The following is a 22668-nucleotide window of genomic DNA, read 5'->3' as shown; positions in this document are numbered from 1 at the left end:
ATCGACCCATCAACTCATGAACCGGGGACCAACGGCTTTACTACCCTGAAGGCGTGATCAGAGATGTTATGCCTCAGAACATCCCGGCGGCGCCGACTGGGATTGAACCCAGGCCTGCTGGGGTGAGAGGCAATCACGCTTACCACTACACCACCGGCACCGCTGGGATCGATTCAACTGACTTAAAATGGTACATGCGAGCAGACGAATGAACGTGCTATGAGCGCTTCTTGTTTTCCTGTAGCCTTTCAATTTTCCTAAGCATTGATGGACCAGTAGTGAAAACACAGGCTTGATTTTCTCAACGTGCGTGCTTAGAATCTAGTCTCGGTCGACGTGTACAAACACAGTTCGTTTTGTCTATATACAAGCATAAAATGAAACTAATAAGCCTTATAGAGGAAGCTAAAAGTCTTCATAAGAACAGTTCTGATTTGCATAGCTGATAATATTTATTTGTAAAATTGTTACACTGTATACGAGTCATGAGCGCTACACTGAGGCTAGTTGTGGGGTATAAACACATATAATTTTTATTTTATCACAAATAATTGATTCGTTCTAATCATACCTAACTAGTATCTAACTCAATATGAATTTATTGTGCGGTGACGTCTTCCACGCTAACCTGTGTAGCTTCGTTCAGAACTTCAACGTTCGGCTGGCCACTCTCCTCTGGTTCTGAAATTTTGTTTAATAGAAGATGAGATTGATCAGGAGTCACATTCAATACGCTGTGCAATATGTGGGTATCTACAATTATTTATTTTAGGTGACGTGATTGCTCAAAAAAATAAAATGAAAAAAACCTAAAAACAATGCTGCCTATCACCATAAATTCATACGATTTGGTTTACAAAAACAAAACAAAAAACAATTAGGGCGTTTTACGTTGTCGTACACGACTAATGAGATCAACCCAAATTTGAGTTCAGTTTACTAAAAAAAAAATTAAAAAAGTGCAGAAAATTTTCCAGGTTTTTCTAGGAAAAAAATCCCGAATATGAGAAAAGTCAAGATTGGATTCTCTCAGTCATTGATACTACTTCTAGACTGAGTAAAATTTTCGAATTTTCCTCATTTTCCGGCAGATTTTTTAGGTTTTCCACAAGAAAATATTGGGCAAATTTACTCATAGCTGAGTTCCTGCACTTTTTGCGATTATGAGTAAACTGAACTCAAATTTGGGTTGATTCCTTGGGCGTGTAGTACCTTGATTGATTGCAGCAGGTACATCTCGGATATCATCCACGTCGGCGCAAACATTGATTCGGCCACGGTAGAATCTATCTGGAACGACTCAAGCTACCCGAACCCGAGCAGGAACGTATATCTCGATACCTTAAATTGGTAAGGATGAGTCTGACATAAGAGGTAAAATACCAAAAAATAATATCAAAAAAATGTTCCCACAATACCAGTCCAATACCAAATTTTGCAAATACAATACCAGAAGAATACCAGGTATTTTTTGGTACCCAAATATCAATTTTAGTGATTTACAAAGTATTTTACATGCATTTTTTTTTGGTATTATTCTTTGGTATTTTACCTCTTATATCAGCGCACAGTGGTATAAAACCGAACAAGTTGAAGTTAAGTGATTTGAATTCATGAACAGTTTGAGATCTTCAGTACATTATTAACTGATCAACCTTAAGTCTTGAAAAAATATCCAGGCGACTTTATGGCGATCTTAAAACATGAGAAGGATTTCTGAGGAACCTGGAATCTATGAGCATATCTTCGAGAAGTGATTTGAATTGTTGGGCAGTTAAAGATCTTCAGAATGATACCTGATCAAACCGATGTCTAAAACAAATATCTTGAGGAAATTTTGGAGATCTATGGTCACTTGGAGGTCTTTTGAATACTTTCTGAGCAGCCTGATATTTTGAAAAATGCATGGGAGATATGATTTGAATTGTTGGGCAGTGGAATTTTGAAATTATTGGATGACGATTTCATCGTGACATTTTTTGTAAAAAAAAAAGTCTCGTTACCACCTCTGCCTGCTATGCCTGCGGAACTGTATTGTTCGATGGGTCGTTTTATCGTAGACAATAATGCTGATTTTAATGTTCCACTAATTGTTTTTAGTTGAAGAATTTCTTGAGTTGTATGTTTTTTGTTTGAAGGTTAGTTCCACTTCAAGACGAATAATTGTTAGATGATTTAAAGATAAATATCACTATTTTGTGTGAAAACGTTTGGTACGTGAAGGCGTGTAAAGATTAACATAGAACTGCTCTACTATTCATGACAAGTCAGTCCACGCTTAACACAACTTAATCAACGAGTCGAGAAAAATGCATTTTTAAGCTTTACAACAAATGTTCAATTTTTTTTTTTTTCTGAAAAATCTTAAAACAGAACCGCCTTGAAATAAGTGGCAGCAGATAAGGTTGTCGGCAACATTGTTTCTTGGATATTACGTATAATTTCAGAGGTTCATTTTACATCGTTAGTTTAGCTTACCCATGTCTCGTTCGATGGTCGAAACAACAACTCGAACCAGCTTGAAGTCAACCACCAGTACAATACGAAGTAGTAGGACAATAGCTCCACAAATATAGCTGCTAGCCCAAATCCATGGAAACACCGTTATTAGGTAATAATTTTTATCCGGCAACACCAAATCATTTGCTTCGATCATTGAGAAATAGGTAATCATCCTCGCGCAATCAATGTCAGCGGTTGAATTAATTTTATTAAACTGTTGGCAAAATTTTGCCAATCCACTGCTCACTAGACTGGCGCACACAATCGCCGAAATTCCACATATGGTGAAAAATGTTAACGATGGAATGACGATTCTCCAGGGTCTAGCTATTATACTGAAAAGAGGAAAGTCTAGAATTTTAGTTGTAAGTGAATAGATTGTCTTACCTTCCAACGCCCTCACCGCCATGGCCATGTGTCACAAATAAAGCTGCCCAGATCACCCCAAGCAGAGCGTGGAACAACGGTGTGTATGTCAGATACTCACAAAAGTCGGGATTACTCCATTTGCTGTCGTATTCACTTATGATGTCTGGAATTGTTAACAAAACAATAATTATAATCTAATCACTTCAACACCAAAGAAATATTTCAAGTGTTTTTTTTAATAATTGATACACAGCCTAGGCAAACCTAACAAATACCATAAACGAACAATAACCAATATGATAGAACTATTTCACAAATGGTTTGGATGATACCCCGAACACGTTGTTAAGCAAAATACCCATAAACAATTTTAACAATTATTCTCCAACCCTAGAGTCTATTCACAAGAAATGCTTAGTCCCGGAAGCTAGTGATGCACCGAATATTGCTATTTGTTCTGGTATTTGAGCGAAATTTTGAGACAACTTAGTTTTGTATTCGGCAGAATACTATGGTGGGTGAATATTTGGTACTTCACTACCGGAAGCTACCGCATCAGAAGCCGATATAAACCCTAATCCAGCAATTGTGACATAGAACGTTACTGGAGGTGGGTCGACCACACACTACGAAAGGGTGGAAACGACAAAAATCATCTCATCGCAGCAGAGGCAGATCAAAGGACTCATGGCGGCCTAGCTTCAACAACGAAATCAAGCAGCAGATGTACTAATGGATATTTTTTGTCACTATTGAAAATTTAGTCGATTGCTGAATTTATGTATGGGCCCAAATTAGGGACATTTAGGCCGAAATTACATCCATTTCCCCTACGTAGAAAGATTTTGAAAAATTTAAATCCTCTTTCCTTCCTTTCCCTTCCCCCTGCGTCGTATAAACAATTTGTTACAAAATTTTAACTGTAGACTCTCGCCAATCGCCTTCACCCCCGCCACATAGCTTATGAACAACCTCTGTCTACGTACATTTCTCATCCAGCGCGGTTGATTGCAGCAGTTTGTACAGAATCTGCCTTTCCTTTTCTGATCTGTTCGTTTGCATCACTTCTCGTAAACCGGATCCTTTAGATATTACAAAACTTAAACTTGCTCCCATGAAGCAGTTTAACCTGAAGCTTTCCCACAGGGAGTACAAGCTGAAGCTTATTACCAAGCTAGAAGCCACAGCAACGGCTAACACCGCCAGGATGGACACTGTCAACGAAAGGAAATTATGTATAATATGTGCTGATATGCTTTATTTTATTCTAATACTTTTCCAACAATAGCTCACATGTTGAGAGTCTTTTTCAATCAATCGGTGGTAGGATAACAGCACAGCCATTTTCGAATAATAGAATTAACTTTGGGCGGTTACTGTGTGCACAATCTTTCACTTCCAGATTAACTACTAGATCAAAATCATGCTGGTTGTTGTTGTCATCGTATTCTCTTCTGCCGCACACTTTGTTTCTATTTTGAATTAGTTGTCTTCACACATCCGAATCGAATGCAAGATATTCAAATCAAAACTCAATACTATGCTTTCAATTAACCGGAGCGACTTTCGATGACTGATGATGACTGTTTGTATGTGAGCTAACAAACTCAAGCAACGATATACATTTTCCGCACAACGAAAAAAAACTTATGATCTCATCCGAGAAACCAGAGAATGTGTACGTAACTCTATAAGCACATTGAATAGTCGAAATACTCCATCAAAACACGTTCGAGCGTCTCCTTCGGCGCACATGTTTGAAGCTCGCGCCCGTGGTTCTACATGGCAGTGTATGAAATTTTAATGTGCGACTGAATAATAAACGACGTCCAAAAAAAAACATGAACAACGCCTAATGACGAGCCTAGTTATAGTTGAACGTGAAATTATCCAGCTTTTATCAGTCGTATAGATAAGAACACCTACATTGAAGCTATTTGTAGCATTCAATGAGGTGAATATTCAAATAAACACATCGAACCCTTGCTAGACACTGCAAAAACCGTCAGCAAGTCTGTGGAGGAAGTTAATTTTAAACTGTAAACATCAAATCACTGCATATGTGTACAGTGAGTTAAATAGTATTCCATAAAACAAACCTGCACGAAAATGGATTCAGCTGTTTGCTATGGCACGATCGGAGTGCAGCAGCTGGTCAAGAAGCTAGATATATGTTGATTATTTCAGGTTCAAATTATGAGCAACCAATCGGGCAAATTTGCATCTTTTAAATTCTTGAATGAAGATATACATTCATTTATCGTTAGTTGTACCTACATTTGGACAGCATGGTAATGTAGGCAAGATTGAATTGAGTGTTTTTTGTCATATCGGACAAGTATGAGCCGAAGGATTTTTGAAATTTTGTCCACCACACTGGGGCAGCGTGTCCATAGGAATTACTGGTATACATATATACGGTATCCCTTAGCTCAGTCGGTAAAGGCGCAGCTACAAAGCAAAACCATGCTGGAAGTGGCTGGGTTCGATTCCTGGTTTGGTCTAGGAGTTTTTTGGGTTGGAAAATTTCTCGACTTCCCTGGGCATGATTGTACTTGCAACACAATTATACTAATGGTACAGGCGTCGAAAGCTCTCAATTAATAAATGTGGAAATGCATTTAAAATACTAAGTTGAGAGCACGCAATAAGCTAATATGCGATAAGCAACAAGCTTCAAATGTGAAGAAGAAGATGAAGTGATAGAAAATTTTACCAGCTTTTCAAAAATCACATCGCTATGCTTCGGAAACGTTTGTAATACATATAGCGAAAAATTATGTATTTTGATATCAACTGTATTTTGATATAACTGTCCCTCCCCATGGACATGGAGGTTGACGGTACTGAAGCAAAGGGTTATGTTTAATTTCTTTATATTTGCAACGATGATGATTTCCCATAGTGACACATATCACCTTCTTAATGCTTCAGTATACCTCAAACGGTTAATTCTTGGTTGTTAATAGAACTTCCTTGATGCAATCGGCTGCTTCATGCAGACTGAGCAATTCTGATTATAGTATCAGATTTGTTCTGTATACAGAGGAACTGGGAGGGCTTATTAGAAACTTCTCACCAATAAAGTACTGACCTTCTAGTAAATTTTGCATATCATTTTATTAATATTTTATTTTATTTAAGTATATTATTTTTGTTACAGTCAATTAGCATTAGCATACAATTCAAGAGATTTAATATTACTTGCTCGGTTTTGCGTAAAATAATCAATATGTATTTTGCTTGTAATTACCTTTGAATTTTTTTTTTGTGATTTCAAAATTTTCCTAGTTTGGTTAGAAGTTTCGAAGCTAACATATGTACACAGGCCTAATAGAAAGATAGACAGACAAAGCGTACTCACTTTCTATAGATGAGTGATTTTCGGAGTTTTGAATTCGTTAGATGTTGTAATGGAGGTTTGTGTTGTTGGATGCGGGAGGAGATTGGAGGGTGGGTGTTTGACGCATAAAGCCTGTCAATTTCGCTTTCAGAGTGTCGCAGTAAGCGGTTTTATGATTCGTGAGCGCTCGCGATTCGTAGAATCGTTGATTGTGACTGCCAGTGGATTTGGCGGGTTTTGTGTGTCGGACGCTTGCTTTTTGGCTTTTCTTGTGTCTTAACATGTGCAGAGTATCATTATAGCGTATAATGGTTTTGAGATTCCTGGTTGCGTGAAATATACTTGTGAGAATATCTTTTTGAGATTTTAGTAGTCACGTTTTGTTTGTAGTTTATATGTTATTTCTTTCATGTAATTATCGTAAATAATAGTTATTCAATAATAGATAATTCATCCATATATTCAATAATAAATTTACGAATGACTATAATTTGGATACCTAACAATTGGACAGAATCACTAGCAAGAATAGGTTGTGTTCGCCTTCGAAAATATCGATTCGTTTTTTCAGGGTTGTAGTTTTGGTTTTCATCAGTGGCCCGGCTCTGATTGTGAACGATTTAGGTAGTATTTTTAGGTAACTATTTAGCTTTTAGCACAACTTTGCTACTACGAATCCACAAAAGACATTAAATTGGAGGCGGATTCTGGTACGGAATTACAGGCTGCTATTCTGAGCAACTTATCTTCATAAAATTAAAAATTACATTTAGGTATTAATTAGCAAATATGAATAGTAGTTAACTTTAACATAATTTTGATAAAACAATCATTTCATCCAGTTCACTTTAAAACAAACAAGTATGAAAGGAGATTGCTTAGAATAAAGATAAAAGTAATAAGCGCAATATTAAACGACATTAAATTTGAATCTGATACGGTAGGCCATATAACAGAGTCGATAGCCATTGCAAATCAACCATCTCTACCTGCTTATTTTCCTAACTTTCACTATTATTGCTGTTACTCTGACTATCCCCTATGTTCAACAGCTTTCCTTACTATCCGGTATCGTAAACAGGATTCATTTGACCCCTGTGGTTATTATTTTGTGATGCCAAATCTATACCTCTACCCTGGTGCAGTATGGACTGCGATTTTTCGCTGGTGACTTGGCCCTATGACCCCCTTCTGTGCTTGAAAATGAAAATGAAAAATGAAACTGTATTTTGATATAACTGCACAAATTTTTTTGGCGCAATGACAAGCGTGGGATCAGAGTAAACTATTACGCTGGTGTCACATGCTGAATTTTAGTTCAAAACTCATTTTGGTTACTTCCTTGGGAGTAACCAGAATCATTGGCAGACCTTTTCAGAATCGTTACTCGCTCTGTGGAATAGCTCAAAACTGCACATTTTATTTTAATTTATTAATTTATTATGAATTGAGTTGTTTAAACTTTTTTTTCATCGTTTCTTGTTATTTTTTTTTTGAGTTAATGGTTGTATAGAAGAAAATATAATTAAAAAACTTGAATGTATCCAATACGCTTGACGTGCATTTTAATTGTTCTCCTGTAAGGCCAATGCGACTTTAGACACTCAAAATAGCTTCCAATCATAATTAATATTCACGTTAGAAAGTGACCACCTCCTCGGGAGCTACCGAAACATGTACTGATGTGGTCAATGTGTTCTGGGACACTTAGTATAACCACCATCGATCTTGTTTTCGAACTCTATTGTGATTTGAGATATCTCATGGTGGGTTTTGTCCTAAGTTAGAAACTGGCCACTTCCGTGGGGGCATCCGGAACATACCTTTATGTCTCCAAAAGGGTCCAAGGCACTTGTTTTTAAATATTCAATAGCATTCTAAGCCCTCCCCATGGACATGGAGGTTGACGGCACTGAAGCAAAGGGTTATGTTTAATTTCTTTATATTTGCAACGATGATGATTTCCTATAGTGACACACATCACCTTCTTAATGCTTCAGTATGCCTCAAACGATTAATTCTTGGTTGTTAATAGAACTTCCTTGATGAAATCGGCTGCTTCATGCAGACTGAGCAATTCTGATTATAGTATCAGATTTATTATGTATACAGAGGAACTGGGAGGGCTCATTAGAAACTTCTCACCAACGACTTCTAGTAAATTTTGCATATAATTTTATTAACATTTTATTTTATTTAAGCATATTATTTTATTTAAGCATATTATTTTTGTTACAGTCAATTAGCATTAGCATACGATACAAGAGATTTAATATTACTTGCTCGTTTTTGCGTAAAATAATCAATATTTATTTTACTTAAAATTTCATTTGAAAGTTTTTTTTCAAGTTTTTTTTTTGTGATCTGAAAATTTTCCCAGTTTGGTTAGAAGTTTCGAAGCAAACGCATGTCCACAGGCCTAATAGAAAGATAGGCAGAAAAAGATCAAATAGATGTTGTAATGGAGATTTGTGTTGTTGGATATGGGAGGAGATTGGAGGGCGGGTGTTTGACGCATATAGTCTGTCAATTTCGCTTTCAGAGTGTCGCAGTCAGCGGTTTTATGATTCGTGAGCGCTCGCGATTCGTAGAATCGTTGATTGTGAGTGCAAGGGGATCTGGCGGGTTTTGTGTGTCGGACACTTGCTTTTTGGCCTCTTCTTGTGTTTAACATGTGCAGAGTATCATTATAGCGTCTAATGGTTTTGAGATTCCTGGTTGCGTGAAATATATTTGTGAGAATATCTTTTTGATATTTTAGTAGTCACGTTTTGTTTGTAGTTTATATTTTATTTTTTTCATGTAATTATCGTAAATAATGGTTATTGAATAACAGATAGTTCATCCTTATATTCGTACTTTGACGCGAAGCGCTGTGGATTATGAGATGCTCGATGATCCTGGAGGGATCGATTTTGCTTACTGAGCAGAAAATCATGGATTTAACCCCAAGCTCTTCCACAGCACAATAAATCGCCACCATCATTTGTATATTTGATATTGAACATTAACCTCGGAAACTATTTGCATATCAAGCGAAAACGTAGTCCTGTATTGTCGCGAAGTGTTTATGGTTCTGATATGCTCGATGACCCTGGAGGGATCGTTTTTGCTTACTGAGCAGAAAATCATGGGTTTAATCCCAAGCTCTCCGTCATGACTCTTAAAATTCATGATCACTAAACAAAATGAATACGTTCTTTCGATAGCCGGCTATCGAGATATTAAATAAACAACAAATAAACAATACATACTTTTGGTTGCATCGCCAACTTGAGGTGAATCCTAACCGAATACCCTACCCAACCCTCCAACTCCGTAGCACCTATGAGGATGTCGCTAAGTCGGTGGCCTTTCGTTACGTAAGTACTACATCAACATTTCCTTCCTTATCCATAGTTATGGTAAAGATGGGCGTGGCCGGGAATAGCGACAGTCATGCTTCTGTTACTCTTGTTTAGATTGAAACCAATGTTTACTCTCCAGCATTATTCCTGAAAGTAGTCTAACTGAGAATTTCAGAAGAGACATGAGTGTCGCTAGTGTCCAATCTACAAAGTATATCATAACAACGCAAACGCAAACGCAAAATATTCAATAGGATTCTAAGGGTACTTTTCATTTGGTGGTTGTTGCGTCCAATTCGGTACAGTGGTTGCCGAGAAACATGAGCTGTATTATTTCTTTTAATTCATAAGGACTGTATAGAAAATTTTATTGTAAACAAAATGTTCCTTCTAAATTCGTTAAAAATATTTTCAAATAGAAAAAATTGTGTGATTATGTGTTAAAACTTAACAAAGAAAAAAAAACCACAACATATTCTTTAAGGTACTGCTCTCATGTTAGATTTAGTTCCTCTTAAGAGATTTCGGACAGTGCATTTTCCTTTTTTTAACGTATATACAGTATATTTTTGACTAAATATTTCAAGGTTTTACAGTTCTTATGACTATAACACATTCTTGATCGGGATTTAATCCGAGGATAATACCGGTTGGAGCTTACCACATGCGCTTTAAAATTGAGACTTGTCTTCGACGAAAACGATATAGTAGCGGCTGCCTCCAAGCGACTTTACTTCCATCGACCCGCAAATGTCTGAATGTATCAGATCGAGAATTCCATCAGCACGAGTTCCCTTCTTACTAAATGGATGTCGGGTGTATTTGCCCGTCGGGCATTTCTTGCAATTAGTCATCCTTTGCTTCCAATAACCTTGACGCCAGTCAGCAATCCATTGGTCAGATTGCGGACACCATTGATGTTGAGATGCCCTAATCGTCGATGTTATCTCCAAGCTTCCTGCAAACGAACAAGCTAGCACGCTTTTCGTGTCCTGCTTCTGCTGTTCTATTTTGAACAAATCGTGCTGGTGGCTCCCAGTTGCAATAATGTTCCTGCCTTGTTGCTCACCCAAAAACCGGCGTTATTGAAGATAACCGTGTGACCCTTTCTCACGATCTGTTTGATGGAAAGAAGGTTCGCAGACAAATCCGGTAATAATTGCGTGAATGTTAATGACGTCGCCTTGACAACGGGGCTTCAGCACACATACACACACACATCCTCTGTTAGCTGTTACCACAGTACTACTGGATGGCTTCAAGTCAAAGAACTAATCTTCACCCATTGCCCCAAAATGTTTCTGAAGGCAAGAAATAATGACTATTCCACGATAATTACGTACGTCAGTTTTTCGGCCAGATTTAAAGATACAAAGTAGGTATTAAACATGAACTTTTCCAAATTTTTGGGAAGGTTCCGGATTCCAGCGAAATATTAAAAAGCCAAAACAATAAAGTGAGTTCCATTGCTAAACTTTTCAAAATACTGGAGAAATTCCGTCAGGTCGAGGACCTTTGAAGCGTCTACTTTTTTTTTCTAATCCTGCAAAATTTCCTGTGCTTGAAGTTGATTTACGCCAATGTCCCTTGAAAATTCAAAATAATCGTACTCACGATCTTCTACAGAAAACGTAAACATGTAGATTCCTAGAAAAAAAATTGCAAATAGATTGCTTACGGAACGAAAATATCAGATTTTAATTTGGTATTTTACGTAATTAAAGACGTTCTACGGACAGGACTTTTTTCACGTTCAATTTTTGAATTGTATTCTTCAAATACATTACTGCTGGCTAAATCCAGTTGATCGCATATATCCAAATAGATTGATAAATTATCACTACTATTGTTTCCATGTCACGAATGCCAAGACTACGGTAAAGTTTCGTTTCTTAATTAAATAATAATAATAATAATAATTTATTTATTTATTAGTTTACATTAGTATCAACAGGCTGAGTGTAGCCCCAATGATGTTTAAGTGAATAACATTAAAATACATAGGTTGTAGTTCTAAAATACACAATACAATAAAATACATGGTCATTCAACGGTTTACTGCATCATAGAAAATACGGGAAAAGCGCCGGCGTAGCATCTCTCGTGTCAGGTTGAAATCGAACACTGAAGAACCTCGATTGAACACACGTTGAAGGCCGTCTATAGCACCGTTCATGCTATAGTTAGTGCGATGCTGAGGCAATCTTAACATAGCGTTATTTCGCAGCGCTCGGGGTTGGACGTTCACGTTGATCTTCTCGGGGATTGTAGAACAATCAATTCTACCCTGTAAACTATCCGCGATGAGCAGGGCCCGCAAAGTGTCTCTCCGAGTACGTAGAAGCTCCAGATCAATCAGTTGACATCGACTTTCATAACTGGGTAGACGAAAAGGGTTTCTCCAAGGCAGCTTCCTCAGAGCAAATCGAAGAAATCGACGCTGAACGGACTCAACTCTTTCAGCACCATTGATATAGCTTGGGTTCCATACTGCAGAGCAATATTCCAGGGTGGACCGCACCAGAGAACAATATAGCGATTTGAGACAATATATATCGGAAAAATTCTTTGCAATCCTGAAAATGAATCCCAAAAATCTTGACGCCTTGTCGACAATGAACGAGATATGTTGCTTATACGTTAACTGGGAATCCAGAATAACTCCCAGGTCTTTTACGTGGTTGACACGGCTGATAGTTGTTTCCTGAAGTACATAATTGAACATGATCGGTTCCTTCTTGCGAGAGAAGGTGATAACTGAACACTTCGCGGGGTTGACCTCCATTCAAGTTCAAGTTGACCAGTTAGCAAACGCTTCGAGCTGGCATTGGAGGAAGTGACAGTCATCGATAGAACGGATCCGGATATAGATTTTTAGATCATCTCCATACGATAGACGAGGGCCTTCGAGGACCAGATTCACGTCGTTAAAGTACAACAGGAAAATCAACGGGCCTAGGTGACTTCCTTGAGGTATCCCTGACGTGGCTGGGTAAGTAGCAGACTGACATTCACCAACGGTTACCATCAACTGGCGATCACTGAGATAAGAGCGAAACCATCGTTGGAGGTTTCCATTTACTCCTTGTCTATCTAACTTAGCATTCGTAATTGCATGGTTCAGTTTATTGAATGCAGCCGACAAGTCGGTGTAAATTACGTCAGTTTGAGCCCGTTCTGCCATGCTTTCCGTGACATACGATGCCAGACAAAGTAGATTAGTGGTAGTAGAACGACCGAAAATGAAGCCGTGCTGATCACTACTTAGATACTGCTTACAATGAGAGAGCAGGGGCTCCATGATGACTAACTCGAATAACTTCGAAACTGAGCTCAACGATGTGATTCCACGGTAATTATCCACGTTCCGTTGTTTCCCTTTTTGTGAAGAGGAAACATATGTACACATTTCTAACAAGATGGAAATATACCACTCGGAATGGACATGCGGAATAGATGCTGCAACGGTGTCAGCAAGCTGGCGATATGCTTCTTCAGAAATACTGATGCGACACCATGGGGTCCTGGGTTGAAGGACGACTTAAGTTGTTGTGCGGCAGTGGAAATCATCTCGACGTGGATGTCAAATGCACCCAACCGGAGAGTGGTACATTACTAGCTGCTAGGGTAACGTGGTTGTCGGTTAATATCTCTTCAGAGAATACGCTGGCAAACTTGTCTGAAAACAAGCGACAGATCTCCTGAGAGGTGGAAGCAACTTCTCCGTTGAACATCATTGACGATGGTAGGCCAGACTCTTTGCGCTGCTCGTTAACGTAATTCCAGAAGGACTTCGGGTGTGACTTGAGTTTACTCTGAATCTCACGTTGATATAACAAAAATAGCATCGATGGCTAACTCGCTTGAACTCATGATTGAGCCTAACGTATGATGTTTCAGCGACAGCGTACTTGGTGAATTTCCTTAGTGCCGCTTGCTTGATCGATTTCAACTTTCGCAATTGGCTCGTCTGCCAAGGAAGGTGTGACCCTTTTCGGTGAACTCTCTTTGGAACGTGTCTGTCAATGACATACGCCAAGACATGTGAAAAAGCTTGCGCAGGAGTTTCAACGTTATCAGGGTCCAGGACGCTTCCCCAGTCTATGGTAGACAAGACAGCATGTCGATGATACTACTATGATCAGCTTTCCGAAAATCGTATGACACGTTTGTGGAAATGTCTTCATAATCTCGAACGTGACTATCTTGGACAGTGACAAACAAAGGAGGTTGATGAGGAACTTGCTTTACGAGTGGAGAAGGTGCCGTGGAGATAACTGGAGCAGTGTCCTGAGCGCTAACGAAACAGAGGTCTAAGCTTCGATTGTTCTCGTTAACTACGTCATTGATTTGAGATAGCGTTGCTGCACTATAGCCACAGACAAACAGACATAACACTCGCAAGTAGTTCATCGAACAAGCATTTAACGGTCAATTTAAACGTATCGTGGTTGGTAGTACCGCCACATGTGGCGCGCATAGTCAATTCCCTTGCGTTTGACGTTTACACACTACTGCCATCTGTTCAGCGTACTACCCACCACAGTGTACTCAACAGATGGCGGTAATGTTTTAGCGACGATGTTTTAAAGTGATAAATATTGAATGTGTTATGTCTGTTTGTCTGTGCTATAGCTATCGAGTAGGCTAACTGATCCTGTATGAAATACAGAGCGTACAGGGTCTGGAGAAAGCCACTGTGAGATGGTTTCCACGAAACACCAGCTAGATTGAAGTCACCCAGAACTCATCAACTGGAGTTGCAGTTAACCTTACGGCGAAAACGGACCGACAATGGGTTTCGATAAGTTCATTGTCACGAACTTGGTCAGGAGCAATGTCACCGCACATAAGTACAGTGTCCGATTACTCAGTTTAACGGCAACCCATGCTTGTTCCACACAGTCCCACGCGTCATTTTCGAAAGCCCTCGTTTTCAAACCGGAACGGACTGCCACAAGAACACCACCTCCATTAGATTTCCGACTGTTTTTAGGATTTCGGTCCTGGAGAGCGTTCGAGAATCGAGCCAAGTCTCGGTTAGAACGATGACATCATAGCAACGGTCCGATACAGCTAAGCGGTAGTCGTTAACACCAGAATTCATTCCACCGATATTCTGGTAATAAATGATGACGTCTTGGCAGCGGCCTTAGAGTCCTATTCTGCACTCAACATAATTTTCACGTCAATGCTACGTGAAAACATACGTAGATTTTTTTCCATCGTACTTTTCACGTAAGAGTTACGTGATTCTCATGTAGATGCACTCATTTCGTCAAGCTTCAACGTCACATGAGTGTCACGTATAACTTACGTGATTTTGCTAATGAATGTCATGGTGGTTTTAAGTACCATTGTTATTGACGATACTTTATACGATATAATATATACTTTTCATTATTATTATAATGAATTTTCACAATATATCAGACTAATGCCCTTTTATTCAAGAAAAAAGGCAAAAAAAAAAAATCCAATGAAACACTAATAATTCCAATCAGGAGCAGGGTGATAACATATAGGTTGGTGATAATCCAAGATTTTTTTCCGTGGAGAACTGCTAGATTGCTTGCCATCTACCTATAAAAAATAATAAAATAATAAAATGAGTTTTGACATTCGGAAAAAAAATAACCCGTATCTTATACTTACATCTTGCAATCAATTTATAAACAGAACGAAAACATCTCTGTATCTAGCCGCGATGTTGTGCACCATGCTGAGTGTCGCACTCTTTTTTTTCAGAAGTGGAAACCATGTAAGGTTTAAGTGAAACGCACATAGAAATTGTCTATGTGGATATCACGTAAATTTCATTGGATGCCTTAAAGTATTCAACAGAAAGTTTCTTTAATATTCAAGTGGTATCACATATATGCTACGTGAGTCACGTAAAGCTGATAGAATAGAGAAACGAGATACCTTATGTGATATTTCACGTAACTTTGACGTGTCGATTATTTTGAGTGTGAAACAATGGTAAAATTAACAGGTTGCTTAGATGTTCCATGTTGGTTTCAATCAGCGATGACATGTATCCTGATTTTTGAACATGATAACAATTGGGGTGGTTTTAAGGCTGTATAGCTGTAGTTTTCATGCAAACCAGCGATCAACACTAAATTATGAAGGCTAGTTTGATGCATTTTTCAGAATTTTAAAGAGAAGATGAATTGAATTGGTAACGACTACAAGTTATGAACAATCTCAATTGAACCTTTGCAAATCATGAATTTTGTGAAAGCGCACATATTATTAAAACGTTTGATAAAAACTCATTGTCCTTCTTTAATGTTAAAAAAAGGAATCATTGTCCTCCTTAATCTCCAAACCTTAAATGAAATGTCCCCCTTTTCAAGTTTTTGATATGGTAACCCTACCAAGCAGTAGCTTTTAGAGAGCAGAGCTCATCATTAGATGCTATAATTATATTTTGTACTTTACTCTCTCCGATTTCCATGAAACTTCTTTTGCTATGGGCAATTATTCAAATTAGTGCTGGTATTCGCCCATTTTGACTCGCACCTCATTTTTTAAAATAGTGTTTTCGATATTTTGCAATAAATCATAGCTCGAAAAAGTGTCTGCTAGTCGAAACGACGTCTGATTCAAATAAATAGGAAAATATATGGCCTTTGTAATTGGATAACACATTTTCGTGCTATGATTTATTGAAAATTGTGAATATACCATTTTGGAATAGCTGAATTCAGCACAAATTTGAATGATTGTCCATAGCGAAAAATTATGCAATGTTCCATGGAAATCGGAGAGAGTACCGCCTGAAATTCGTTTTTATTTCGTTATTTGTCCTGGATTTGCTCAACGGTGAAAACTTGACAAGTCTGGAACAGATAAACCACAGACAAACAAACATAACACATTGAATATTTGTCAATAAACAACATCGTCGCTTAAACACTACCGCCATCTGTTGAGTATACTATGAACAGATGGCGGTAGTGTGTAAACGTCAAACGCAAGGGTTATTGACTATGCGCGCCACAGGTGGTGGTACTACCAACTAGAAACATTTAAATTTACCGTCAAATGCGTGTTCGATGAAAAAATTACCAGCGTTATTTCTGTTTTTCTGTGGAGTAATTTTCTAGTCTAATCGTAGCTTAAGTGCTAAAGTATTATCATGCATTATGAATCTCTTGTCTACTTTTTATACTGCATTTTTTAACTGATTGTAATTTTTGATTAGCATACCTTGGAATTTTATGTTTTGTAATATTTTAATTTATTGTAAACTTTTACTTATTTTATGAGATGTTTCCAACGTCATCTAGTATCATTTTTTGCGATTTTCGTTTGAAGCCCTGTTGGTCAATTATTTGAAATTCCACTAACCTCTTCTTTATCACCTTGATAGAAATTCATTCGAATCCGTGAGCATTCATTTTGGACTCGTTTGTGTTTTGTTGTTATTTCACTGTTTCTCTGAGTACAGTCAGTGCGCCTGGCAGTCAGTGTATCTGCTCTTCTGTAGCGTCTAAGCTGTTGCTGTCTACTGACAGTCTACCGTGAGAAGCTGACCCGAACTGGCACATTTTGTGCGTGCCTACATTGGGTGTGTAAAATGAAAGAAATAACAAAAAAGTGAAAGTAAATTGTTGTCCGTCGAAACCACTTTTGGTTTGTACAGATCTGGACCACAGCAGCTTTAAAGACAGCAAATGGTGTACTGGAGCAATTTCTCGCACGTTTTATAACCGCAGCTAAATTTCGTAAGTATTACATCAATCGTAGAACGTAGATAACAGTATCGGGTTTTAGATAGTTTTTAAGGCTTCTTTCCATGTTTTAGTGAGAAGAAAGACAATGATCAACCTACAAGGCATAAGGCGCGATCTATATTGTGAGCACCAATGAAGTAGGTTTACGATACTAATATAAATTGCATAATAGGATCCACGTCTACTGGAAACCCGGTCCAAGTGCGACCGGAATGCGGAGATATTAGATGAGAACGTGACTTGAATGTGATAGTTGCAGCTTATATACTAGTTGCCGGGATTTTTATCGTTGAAATGCATTCATCGTTTAGTTGCTTCCGGAGTTTATGAAATCGTGCTAAAAATTTAACACATTTTTACTATGAAATAACTTGTAATGTGATAATGTGAGCATCTAACTTTGACACCTCTGAAGTCCGTTGCATCTATTATAGTCACGTAAAATCGAGATATCAATCTGATTGATTACGTGCACAACGAGACAGCTTTTGTCTGTTCCACTCACTTGGTTGATAATAGCCAATAATATATTAATCTTATGTGTATATAAACCATCTTGTTACTGCGTGTTTCACTGCATAATAGATTCGACCGAACAGTATCTGAGGGATTATTTTTGGCGCAAGAGCCTAATGCGGGGCGAAATACGAATAAAGAACTCTTTAACATGAAACATGCAATCTCCCCAGGATTCGACGATCTTTTCAATATCTTCTTTCCATTAACATTTTGGAGGTGGTTCCAATACATATTATATGTCATTAGTTTCATATCTGTTCATAAGTAACGAAAAACAATGTGCATACTTACATCCACGTAATATGGTACATCTTCGTATTCTCTAGAAGACTAACATAGTCGTCGTGTAAAACTGTGAAATAAGTGTAAAATGCAGGGCGGCCAATAAACTTCTCGTTTATTAATATTCAACAACTTTAATTTTTTATTGACGACCAAAGCATGTTGCTATTCATCTCACTATGATCGTCAAGACAAGAAATGTCATGTAACTATGGTTTCCGTATAGGACACTTACACTCACTTTATAATAGTGCTTTGCTCCAACAAGTCAGTGTCAACATTTCAAAGGGGCGTAATTGCTTTTGTAAACAATGGCTTTAACGATTTCTCGCGAATTAAAGCTCACCCCTCCAAATTAACAATGCTAGCTGGTAGAGGAAACATTCCTCTACTGCTCCACTTGTTGGTTTTATTAATTTTCATGTGTGAGCTTTTATTCGCGAGAAATCGACGGCTAAAGCCATTGTTTACAAAAGCAATTACGCCCCTTTGAAATGTTAACACTGAAGTATAAACGTCTGGTTTGAAATCAAACCGAACAATGCATAAGGTCCTAACTACATTGATCGATTCTCGACATGGAAAAATTGTCAAAAAATTGGCAGTTCCACTGCAGTCCAGCCTGTTTACAAACGCGAAGCAACCTAAAAATTTATCCACCAATCGCTGCCGTATTCCATCAGCTGGACGACTGGTGAAATACGAGTTTTGGAACTGCGCATTGTCTTTTACGGCCGACTAGGATTAAGCCCTTAGATTAGCTTTCCATGCCCCGCATTTACAAAATGATCACCAATCATGTCCGAAGTAACAAGTAATCCATACATAGAATTTTTTTTACCTATGATTATCTTAAATAAATGCAAGTAAATTTAAATGGGTGTTTTGGTAGAACATATAATGATAGAAGAGTAATTGTTTGGATCGATTAACTCGATTTGTTTACTCTTTGAAAAAAACTCTTACTTTCAAGCTGGAATTAATATTTTATAAAATTTGGATATACAGATCTATTGTCTTGAGAACACAACAATATCTATTGTACGGATGAACAAATCTGCTTGTGGAACAATTTCAAACACTTTGGACTGCACTTCAGAATCTCATCACCTTGGTTATCGTTACCCGCGTCTTCCTCAAATCGTTGAAAAACTTCTTCCATCTTTGAACAATTTAAGATTTGTTTTTAATAAAGTAAATTACATCTAAATAGTAACGTTACAATAATTATTTTCCTGTATCTTCGAAATAAAATATAATCGAAGCTACTTTATAGTCATTTGATTTCCGTAATGAAAATTAAATAAAAAGACTTAAAATTTGGGTTATTTTAATGTTTTTTTGAGTATTTAACGACGATTTAATGACAAGATGGCTTCGTTTTTTTTTGGGAATTCGAACCATTCAACGACTCAGTTGTAAGCGCAGAAAGGTTTCAGATGCTGAATGAGAGAGAAAATGATAGTTAGCTTTATTTTTCCGGATGTTTGAGTATTCAATGACGATGCAAATAACGACTATAAGGTGGCTTCAATATCTGAGGTATTCTGAATCGGAAATTTTCGACCTTTTTGGTTTTCGGCTTTTATGGCTTCCGGGCTTTCTGACTGTCAGCCTTTTTGGTTTTCGGCCTTATGTGGTACCTTAGAATATTTTTGGCCTTTTGTGCTTCGGCCTTTTATGCTTCGGCCTTTTATGCTTCGGCCTTTCGAATTACATTCGGCTTTCTGTACGGGTCCCCAATTTAATTCGCCGTACTTTCCAAACCAAAAGAAAAAAAATCTATTAAGACTTACTTTATTCTCTCTATTCCACTATGCCATTGATATATTCATAAAAATGGTGTACAACACAAAATAAAACTTTTTTCTTTGCACATGCAACGATTTTTCGAATATAAAGCGGCCATGAATAAACAGGCCCACAAATATCTTGCACATTGAATGATATTATTTAAAGATGTATTCATCTTCTGAAAACCTGTTGATTGAAAATATAGTACATTTACTTTTATGGAAATATCTTTTGTTCCTCATTTAAAAAATTAAAGGGTATATTATGCAAGCCTATTCAATCAGTCGACAACTGTTAAACCTTATGGAAGAATTGGTCGACCCGACGAGAGTTTCTCATAATGTATTTTAAAAACTCTTGGCTTTGATTTAAAACATTTCGTATAAAGTGATGTACAGTATCGAGCAAACCAAGAGAGTTGTTTACCAGTAATATTACCTCTTTACAGATGCAATAAAGCTTCTTATATTTGGTATGGCTGAAGTGCATTTGATTTATTACAGAAATTACGTTGGTTGAATGTAAACAATCCGAAAATTTGCTTTCAGACTCAGTTGTTTTAAAAAGGTGTAATACAGCAAGCATGGCGTAATTTTGATGGGTCTGCAGTTAGTCAGAATAGTGTGCACTGGGTTTTTATTACGTCAATAAACTATCGATTACATCACGAAATATCCCGTTGATGGATATTCATTATTTTTTGCTGTGACTGGACATAAGTATACACAGCAAAAAATAAATTTTAATATTACATCCAAGAGGATGCACTTCAATCATGTCGAAAATCTCATGTAATTTTGAAGGCCACAAAAATAAACAAATACAGTAAAAGTAGCGTAATGGCACTGTATTAATGACAATTTAGTCCTTTTTGGCAAGTAATATTACACCATATTTTCGACACGATTGAAGTGCATCCACTTTGATGTGATATTAAAATTATTTTTTTGCTGTGTATTACCTTTTTTTTTCGCTGCTAAAAAGTTCAAAGAGCTGTAACTATATAAGGGAAATGGCTCTAATGTTGGCCTATGGATCTATGAATGAGCCCATCGCTAAAAATATGCTGTTTATCAATTTTATCTAGATGAACGCGTCATTGGGACGTTACTAATGAATATTTTTGTTCGCTATTGAAAATTTAGTCGATTGCTGAATTTATGTAGGGACATTATATCCTTTTCCCCTAGTTTCTTTTAGGTCTGATCGCAATGACAATATTCCCGATTCTGTTCTTGAACGGTCGTGTTTTTCCTTCCACAGTTCACCATGACACAAAAATTTAATGCAACTGATTTCAAAAGATCAGAATTGGAAACGGAATTCATTTACTTGTCAAAACTTCAAAAGCTACTCATTTGGGATCGTCCATTAATTATGTCACACTTTTAGAGGAAGGGGGGAGGGATTTGGAAAATGTGACGAGTCATACAAAAAAAAAAAAATTAAGGTCCATACAAAAAATGTGACAAAGGGGAGAGGTGTATGTACACTTGTTCTAATGTTACCAAATAGAGTTTTTGCATTTGCAATCAGTAATTCATGGTCAACCTACTTATCTTTCATTCCAGATTCTATCACAAATCATCACAATGACATACACCACAATGGGCGTAATCAAAAAACGTTCTGGGCTTTCCAGCTCGACCATCAACAACAATAATCTCGCCAAATCATCCCAGCAGGAAAAAGTTGTAGAACCGTCCAAGACAATCAATGAAATTACCAGAACCCATCCGACGGCCTATTTGATATTCGGGTCATTGCTTTTGGATTTGTTAGCATTTACCATGATTCTGCCCCTGTTACCATCCATGTTGGAGTATTACAAACAAAACGATGTCGGCGGTTTGTATGGGTATTTGTCGGACAGTATTAGCAGTTTCCAGGAGTTGGTTGGCGCTCCGAAACGGTTCAATTCTGTCCTCTTTGGCGGTGCTCTTGGATCCATGTTCAGCTTGCTGCAATTCATTGTTAGCCCGATTGCCGGAAGACTGTCCGATTTCTACGGAAGGAAACCCGTTCTGATTGTTTGTGCTGTGAGTATAGATCAAACATTGGAAATATGATTCGAGTTCTATCAATAATCCTTTCAATTTCAGGTCGGGATTGCCGCTTCGTACGGATTGTGGGCCTACTCGCATAGTTTTATGCTTTTTGTATTGGCGCGATTCGTGGGCGGCTTGAGTAAAGGAAACATTTCCATCTGTATGGCAGTGATAACGGATGTTTCCAACCAGCAGAATCGAGGAAAAGCAATGGCACTAGTTGGGATTGCTTTCTCGTTGGGATTCATCGTGGGACCTATGATTGGAGCGATATTCTCACGGTTCGCCGACAAAACCGATGCGCAATGGTTTTGGTTACCGGCAATGTTTGCCATGGGTTTGGCATCGTTAAACGTAGTGTTTATTGCATGCTGTCTAAAGGAGTCCCTAGCGAAGGAGAAACGTTCCAAAAAGATCATTAATTCACTATCGCATGCTCTGGACCACATCAGTATTCCGGCACTATTTAAATTTTCGGCAGTGAAGAATCTTTCCATGCGAGACATAAAATCTCTTCAAAGCCTCGGGCTAGTGTATTTTATTTACTTGTTCATTTACTCCGGACTGGAGTTCACCGTTACATTCCTTATGTATCATAAGTTCAACTATACATCGATCGATCAGGCGAAAATGTTCCTCACTACTGGTAAGTTAGAACATATTTCTCTTCATATGCATTCATGAACACGATGACTGTACAGACTACAGACTTATACTAA

General features: G+C 37.7%; 2 protein-coding genes across 4 annotated transcripts in view; one reads left to right on the top strand and one right to left on the bottom strand.

Moving 5' to 3' along the window:
- rtet (major facilitator superfamily domain-containing protein rtet) overlaps nucleotides 1-22668 on the top strand; it is a 57854-nt gene that overhangs the window by 32147 nt on the left and 3039 nt on the right. Inside the window, exons 1-4 of one of the 3 annotated variants that reach the window (XM_065224866.1) lie at nucleotides 17055-17297; nucleotides 17378-17443; nucleotides 21473-21940; nucleotides 22004-22595. In XM_065224866.1, coding sequence (XP_065080938.1) covers nucleotides 21494-21940; nucleotides 22004-22595 — 1039 coding nt within the window. In that variant the 5' untranslated portion in view covers nucleotides 17055-17297; nucleotides 17378-17443; nucleotides 21473-21493. Of the gene's footprint in view, nucleotides 1-17054; nucleotides 17298-17377; nucleotides 17444-21472; nucleotides 21941-22003; nucleotides 22596-22668 lie in introns of those variants that run through there. The other 2 variants (XM_065224864.1, XM_065224863.1) reach the window with 2 other exon arrangements.
- LOC135703609 (uncharacterized) lies at nucleotides 486-4680 on the bottom strand. Its single transcript, XM_065224880.1, has 5 exons — nucleotides 4146-4680; nucleotides 3858-4085; nucleotides 2890-3034; nucleotides 2479-2837; nucleotides 486-681 (listed from the first exon to the last, which is right to left on the bottom strand). The coding sequence occupies exons 1-5, from the start codon at nucleotides 4213-4215 to the stop codon at nucleotides 599-601; spliced, it is 885 nt and encodes a 294-aa protein (XP_065080952.1). The 5' UTR covers nucleotides 4216-4680; the 3' UTR covers nucleotides 486-598.

The sequence above is a fragment of the Ochlerotatus camptorhynchus genome, unplaced genomic scaffold (assembly GCF_037179485.1).
Source record: "Ochlerotatus camptorhynchus isolate MF236.1 unplaced genomic scaffold, CSIRO-AGI_Acam_v1.1 ptg000216l, whole genome shotgun sequence".
Lineage (NCBI taxonomy): Eukaryota > Metazoa > Arthropoda > Insecta > Diptera > Culicidae > Ochlerotatus > Ochlerotatus camptorhynchus.
This window is presented reverse-complemented; position numbering and strand designations above follow the sequence as displayed.

What these genes read in the sequence shown, in the direction of transcription:
- LOC135703609 (XM_065224880.1), bottom strand. Translation starts at nt 4,215, where the DNA reads ATGGCTGTGCTGTTATCCTACCACCGATTGATTGAAAAAGACTCTCAA. An exon ending in AACCGCGCTGGATGAGAAAT is followed by an intron (nt 3,035 to 3,857) that starts GTACGTAGACAG and finishes TAACAATTCCAG; the next exon opens with ACATCATAAGTGAATACGAC. An exon ending in GGCGGTGAGGGCGTTGGAAG is followed by an intron (nt 2,838 to 2,889) that starts GTAAGACAATCT and finishes TCCTCTTTTCAG; the next exon opens with TATAATAGCTAGACCCTGGA.